Here is a 7,347-nt window from a genome sequence, read left to right as displayed (position 1 = left end):
GAAAATGGAGAAAAAACTGAGAAGCTCATAGTCAGACAGAGGCTTTGATTTAATACATCATGTAGTTTATTTGCAAGATTAAAAAAATGTCCATAAAAACATACACAAAATATAAAGTCCTCAGGTGCATCATGGGAACAAATAGTGTGCATAAGATGGAGTCTCACACCAGTCAGTGTGTTCAGCATGTTCAATCGCATGCGTCAGCATCGCAATCCTCCGTGTTGCTGCAACCTGTCCAACATCTTTAAAACAACCATATCTCAATACTCTCATTGTTCAGCGCAAATGTTCTTGATCTCTCCGAGTAAGCAGTCTTGATTCTAAGGGGGCGCCAGGACCTTGCGATATTTGCACTGTACCCAGACTCTGTACATTGTCAGCTGCTTTCCTCTGTTCACCTGTAAGCGTCGGTCCACCAAGTTCTGTACCTTCTCCAGGCCAGCACTGGAGAACAGGTCATGCAGTTCATCTAAAGGAAAATGACAAAAGTCAGACAAAAATCCCTGCATATGTGTGGCATCCTTTTATTATAAATAATTCATATTTTACAACATATAGTGCAACCAAAGTGTATAATGCAATTCTGAACATGCATTTACCTTGTGTGAAAAAGTAGACACGTGTTCCATCCCCTCTAACATAGAAATTTTCAGACAAGCACCTCCCTGATTAAGAAAAGAACAAGCAGTTAGGTTTTTGTTGAGGATTAAGGATTATTGCCATATCAGCTTCACAGGCATTTCATATTTCATAGCAGATACAGACTAAACATTCCATAAACACAAACGATACAATAAATACAAACATTTTAATTAGTTTAAATTTAATGAAAAAAAAGACTGATCCATTTTATGTGTGTAACTCCATTTTGAGATTTTTTTTGATAAAAAAAACGTTTAGCCTGATAAAAATCTTTGTTTTATTTTGCAAAATATGTAAACACAGACATTTTACTTGGTGCATTTTCAAGCGTTTCAAACACTATGCAAGACAAACCTACTCCGCAATCCAGACATGACCTACAGAAGTTCTTTGAACGGTATGGACTTTTCACACGAACGCATCATTTACCTTTTTTGAAACGAAGCTGTGCCATGTCATAGCGGCCATAGTCTCTCAATAACAGCACTCCTCCAGGTTTCAGCAATCGTGCTAATCTATTAATAGAGTTCTGCATTCTGAAAGAGATGGATTAAGAAGTTAATACATTGTTATGGTTGACATGAAGAGGCAGACAATAATATGCAAGGGATGATGCAGACAGATTACTCTGTTATGTTGATTTTGTGCTAATGTACTATACGTTAGCCTGATTTTTTAAGGTTTTATTCTCAATAAATAGACATGAAATAGTTGCTTGAGTTAAAAATTTTTAAGATGAATGTGAAATGACAGTCTGTTCAAACTGGCAACTATAAATATAACAATAAAGATTAAGTTTTAAAAATTGTTCTATTTCTGTGACAATAGTGAAGACCACAACTATACTGACAACAAAACAGAGGAACAATATCGTTAGAATCACTTTTAGAATGTTTTTCTTTTCAAGCTGATAAACAAAAAACTGACAGCCAATCAGAATCAAACGGAAGCCTGTTTCGGCCACTGAATAAAAAAAAAAAAAAAAAAAAAAAAAAAAGGTAACTGTGACTTTTTTTCTCAGAATTGGGAGATATAAACTCGTAATTGCAAGTTATGTCAGAGTTGTGAGATATAAATTCACAATCGTGAGACAAAAACTCGAACTCACACAAACTTTTGACTTTTTTTTCTCATAAACGCAAATTTGTTTCTCAGAATTGTGAGATACAAACTTGCAATCGCGAGTTATACAGTTCAATTCTGAAGGGGAAAAAAAGACTGATATGTTCTTAGAATTGCAAATATTATATTTCTGACTCAATAACTCGAGTTTATATCCTACAATTGACTACATGCACAGATTACTTCCTTGTTTTAGACAAGCCAACTCAGTCATTTCCAGTCAACTGTACTGTGCCGTAATAGGAGCTTCCTTTGCTCGTTTTCTCTACATAATCCATTCACAATTCAAAGAAAAGTTTTGTTTGTCCAAGCAGACCAAACATCCATGTAAACCGTTTCAAAAATGACAAACGCGAGCGTAAAAAATTAGGCGAGTAAATCCACTAAATATGTGCGAGTCATTGCTGTGATTGACAGTAATCGCCGAACAAAACATTTGACAAGCCGATGACAAAAACAGAGCTGTAAATTAAATGATTTAGACTAAATTCAGAGTAAGAAAACTACAGCAGTAACAAGTTTGTGTTGTTTGAATATAGGCTATTTTATAGCTTTAACAGTTCAAGATAAAACTTTACAGATGTAGTTATTAAATTAAATATATAATATTTCAAATTTATATTGATTCATATTGAATGCATTATTTAATTTGTATACCATTAATATTTAACTTAGTTAATTAGTAGTGAACTATATATAAGTATTTAAATAATTCACCCTTATAGTCTGTTTGTGTTTGAGCTTATTTATTTATTTATTTATTGTATTTTATTGACTTTCTGGTAAAAGTACTAGGATTTGCTTTACTAGTAATTTAATAAATCGAAAAGCAGGCCTGAAAAAAATAGGGAGTTAAAATGGCAGCTGCAGCCAATGAGTGATGCTCTGTTGCCATATTCTGGTTATAAGGGTAATTTCATATCATTTTCATCTTAAAAAGTTGTTTTCCGTAAAAGGACATTTTTTTCATCTCGTCTTTATGAATGAAAAGTGAATCTTTGAAGTGAATTTTACTGCATAGCTGTAGAGTTGAAAAAAGCTTTAGAGCTTTAAAATATTACAAGATTTTAAAAATGTGTTCATGACTATGAAGGAAAGTTATTGATTATCAAGAATACTATTAAGATGTTGGAGCATCGTTTGTTACTTAACATTAGCCTAAACAGTTATGACAGTGTTTAGCTGTCAGCATTTAAATGTACAACTATGTGTCTAGGTACCCTTCTGGGATTTCCAGGCTCTTTATATGCTGTTAAATAACATGAAACTGAACGTTCATGTCGCTATCATTATTTATGATGTTGCAGTTATTATTTTTCTCAGTTTCTGATAAGAACGAGGCAGGAGAGGAGTCTCAAGAGTCTCCACTTATGTATAGCACATATAAAATGAGCTTCACTGGAAGTTTACGAGCTGGCTTATTATTATGCGGAAGTTCTAAAGAACGTTCCATGCATATGGTCAATTCTGAGAAAAAAAATCTGATTTGCGAGTTTATATCTTGCAATTCTAACTTTATGACGAGTTCACATTACGCAATTCTGAGAAAAAAAAAGTCAGAACTGTAAGATCAAAAAACACAATTACCTTTATTTTTATTCAGTGGGGGAAACAGGCTTTCATAGAATCCACCTGACTTAAAGAGCTTAAGAATTTTAAGCGACAGATGACAAAACTGCAGTGTGCGCTTATAATAAAAAGAACGTTATCATTTGCTGGTGTAGATGCTAATATGTTTATCGATACAGTTATCTTTGTAGTTATTGTTCTTGGTGTAAACAGGCCTTAACAATCACTAAGCAACAATAACTGACAAGAGAATGCTGTGACGAAACAATTAAAATTAAATTTAATTTTACTGCCTATCACCAGTTTCGATCACTTTGAAGCAGTGATTTTCATCCTTCTTGACTCCAAGGCTTCCTTTGTCCAGGACAATATTTAAACAGTTCCCTATCTAAGTTGACATACACTTTAATACATTTAAAATGATGTCCGTTTTTCTTTTTGAGTTTATCTTTTTTACTATTTTAATTAAGATTATGTTAATATAATTAAATTTAAATAATTAAAATTAAAACTACTTAAGACTTATTGGGCCCCCTGGAATGTCCTTCTAGTTGAGGACCACTGTTTCAAATGTTATGTGCTTGATGAAATCAGATAATGTAAGACACTGTACATTTCATTCATCGTTGGTCACCCACAGTGTGTACAACACTCACTTTTGAGGATGCAGGGCAGACAGCACAAATATGAGGACAATGACATCTAGACTGTGGTCTGGCATTGGATACTCTGCAGACTCATCGCTCATATCACGGACGAATGCATGACAGCGCGATGGGTCATATTCAGGATTTGACTGCCAAAAAAAAAAAAAAAAAAGCATAAAGATCAGCTCAAAATGAAGAATACAGATTTCTTATTTAAAAAAAGATAAAGAAGCTTTCTGTTACGTACTTTGACAAGGTCAACAGCCGTGCTGGAGAAATCACAACAGTAAACAAAGAGTCCAGGGTCACTGTAAAGCAGAAAGTAAAGAAATGATTTCACCTGTGTTAGTGGCAAACACTGAGGACAGGTCTGGTTGGATTACATCTGCACTCACTTGTTGGTTTTTAAGATGGGAAAGACTGTATTGCCTACTCCACAGCCCACCTAAAGATCCCCAAACACACACACATACACAAGAAAAAGTGAGCATATTCAGAAGTTTGGGCTTGCTACTGACAAGGCTGTCATTTTCATCAAGGCTTTTCATCACAGAATAGTTGAACCAAAAATTAAAAACATCATCCTTCACTCACTCTTATTCCACATAATGAAAGTGAATGGTGAACACAGCTGCCACCGGTCCCCATTCACTTTCACTGTATGAAAAAACAGTGGAAGCATGGATGTTCTTCAAAATATCTCCTTTTGTGGTCCATGCCAGAATGAAAATGAGGGTGAGTAAATAATGTAACAGGATTTGGGGTTGAACAATTCCTTTAAATTCATACACCATTTAAAAAAAAAAAAAAAAAAAAAAAAAAATCACCTCCAGTATGCGATAGGATGCAGAGGCTCCAGGAAATTCAGCGTTGGTGTGAGTCGAGGCAACATCTTCACCATTTAACAGATTCTCCTCAGCATCTTGTGGAGGCTTTTTTTGAGGGGCCAGCTCAGGAAACTCTGTAAACAGCCAGTGGCGATCCTTGAAGAAGCGGTTCTCGTGAATGGTGTAGAAATCATTCCAGTACTCATTGGCCCTGTTGTCAAACTCCTCTGAAGAAGATAAAAACCAAGAGAACATTTAGCCACCAAAAAAATCATAAATCCTTGGATGATTTTAAACGGCATGCCTTTGTAAACAAGTAAAAACACCTGATACAGTGAGTTATTGTCAGTAACTGACAGATTAAATGTAATAAAATGTGTAACCCTGGACCACAAAACCAGTCATAAGGGTAAATTGTTTTGAAAGTGAGATTTATACATCATCTGAAATCTGAATAAATAAGCTTTCCATTGATGTATGGTTTGTTAGCATGGGACAATATTTGGCTGGAATAAAACCAGAAAATCTGGAATCTGAGGGTACCAAAATATATATATATATATATATATATATATATATAAAATCAAAATATTGAGAAAGTCACCTTTAAAGTTGTCCAAATGAAGCTCTTAGCAATGCATGTTACTAATCAAAAATTATGTTTTGATATATTTACGTTAGGAAATTTACAAAATATCTTTATAGAACATGATCTTTGCTTAATATCCTAATGATTTTTGGCATAAAAGAAAAATCGATAATTTTGACCCATACAATATATTGTTGGCTATTGCTACAAATAAACCCCAGCGACTTATGACTGGTTTTGTGGTCCAGGGTCACATATTAATATTAGATGAAAATGTAAACAATTCTAAATTAAATATGATGGCATTACAAATAACTGAAACAAGGTAAACAAAAATAAATGAAAGCTGAGTGAAAGTATAAAAATAAAAGCATAAAAATAATTTAAAATAGTACATTAATAATACTAAAATAACACTGGATACAGAGCTCCATCATGAGCAAGTATCTATTCATAGCTTAACTGTTTTGTTGTTACGCATCTATACATTTTTTTGCATTTTAAATTTTCTGAATTACATTTTTGTTATAAAGCAAACGTAAGTGGGTGATAGATGAACCTTGTTTTTCTGCTGGGAGAGGCTGACTGTTTTCCTGCACCTTTTTCTGGGCGGCCTCCTCTTGTTCTGCTGACCACTCCACATTATCCCTACAGGAGGTGAAACACCATCACAGTGAGTGACACAGGAAACAAAACAGGTCTATTAAAAAGATGCACAAATTTATTGAACAACGCTTTATGTCATTCTATACAGCATGCAATCTGATAAAGTAAGTACTATAAATACATCAGGACCTAAATCACTCTATAACACAAAATATTAAAAGCTACACGCTTTTAATGATCAATGATAATGCTATTAAAATGTCCAGACAAAATGAGTACTAAACTGACAGCATGGTCAGACTGTGGCAGTGACTGCAGTCTGGAGTGAGTGAGTGAGACAGACATCCAGTCTAACATACCACGCGTTGTGCTGAAACACCTGTCGCGGGTCTGTGAGGAAGCGAGTGCCGAACTGCGGTCGTTTCTGGGCCTCAGCGGAATTCTCCGTGGGTCCATTGGCAGTTTCTGGCATGTTTTCTGCGGAGGATGCTCCAGCATCAACAGCAGGAGCCGCCATGATCATGCGAACCGGATGCACATGGTTGTTCAGTGTCAGAGTCTCCGCCCAGCAGCTGCTCGCCAGGAAATATCGCCACCTATCGACTATTGTGAGACATTGTGCACAGACTCTGTCGCTAGAGTGTCCCAACCTAGTGATACAAAGGGAGAACTCAAAGAAGTATTAAAACAGTGGTCTCAAACTCAATTCCTGGAGGGCCACAGCTCTGCACAGTTTTACTCCAACCCTAATCAAACACACCTGATCCAACTAATCAAGGTCTTCAGGATTACTAGAAACTATTAAGCAGGTGTAGGTTGGAGCTGGTTGGAGCTAAACTGTTCAGAGCTGTGGCCCTCCAGGAATTGAGTTTGAGACCACTGTATTAAAACATATTGCATAAAACATAAGCATAAGAATCAAGTTCATACGAAAATTAAGTAATTTTTTTTTTTTCCTAGGCTATAATGTAGCTTATTGCATAACTCATAAAACTTTAAAAGACAGCAGCATATTTACACTAAAATATTATTTTGCCATTTTGGTTTCAGTGGTGGTATTTAGCAACTAACAACTTGCTCCTAGCATTTTTTAAATACGTTTCTTCATTTTTCTTACTCATTTTTCTTGGGAAAACCATTTTAACTGGTAGCCTATATTCATTTCACAGATTAATTTCATCTCACAGTTTGTTGCAATATCTTCCAGGCATCATCCTCCAGAAACTGACTTTTTTTTTTTTTTAATTGGAAAACACCAGCAGAAACATTAGTAATAGAGTTGATTAATTCTGTGAAGTTTAGAATTCAAAATGTACACTATCAATCAAAAGTTTTGAAAAAA

General features: G+C 34.9%; 1 protein-coding gene across 1 annotated transcript; it reads right to left on the bottom strand.

The window, feature by feature from the left end:
- Positions 1-40: 40 nt before the first annotated feature.
- Positions 41-6,572, bottom strand: mettl2a (methyltransferase 2A, methylcytidine). Its single transcript, XM_051105924.1, has 9 exons — positions 6,365-6,572; positions 5,959-6,047; positions 4,811-5,037; positions 4,379-4,428; positions 4,231-4,291; positions 3,993-4,132; positions 1,075-1,181; positions 603-668; positions 41-472 (listed from the first exon to the last, which is right to left on the bottom strand). Exons 1-9 carry the CDS (start codon positions 6,526-6,528, stop codon positions 324-326), a joined length of 1,053 nt encoding a protein of 350 aa, XP_050961881.1. The 5' UTR covers positions 6,529-6,572; the 3' UTR covers positions 41-323.
- Positions 6,573-7,347: the final 775 nt, after the last annotated feature.

The sequence above is a fragment of the Labeo rohita genome, chromosome 3 (genome assembly GCF_022985175.1).
Source record: "Labeo rohita strain BAU-BD-2019 chromosome 3, IGBB_LRoh.1.0, whole genome shotgun sequence".
NCBI classification, from domain to species: domain Eukaryota; kingdom Metazoa; phylum Chordata; class Actinopteri; order Cypriniformes; family Cyprinidae; genus Labeo; species Labeo rohita.
Note: the sequence above shows the minus strand (reverse complement) of the source record. Positions and strands in the feature narration are given on the sequence as shown.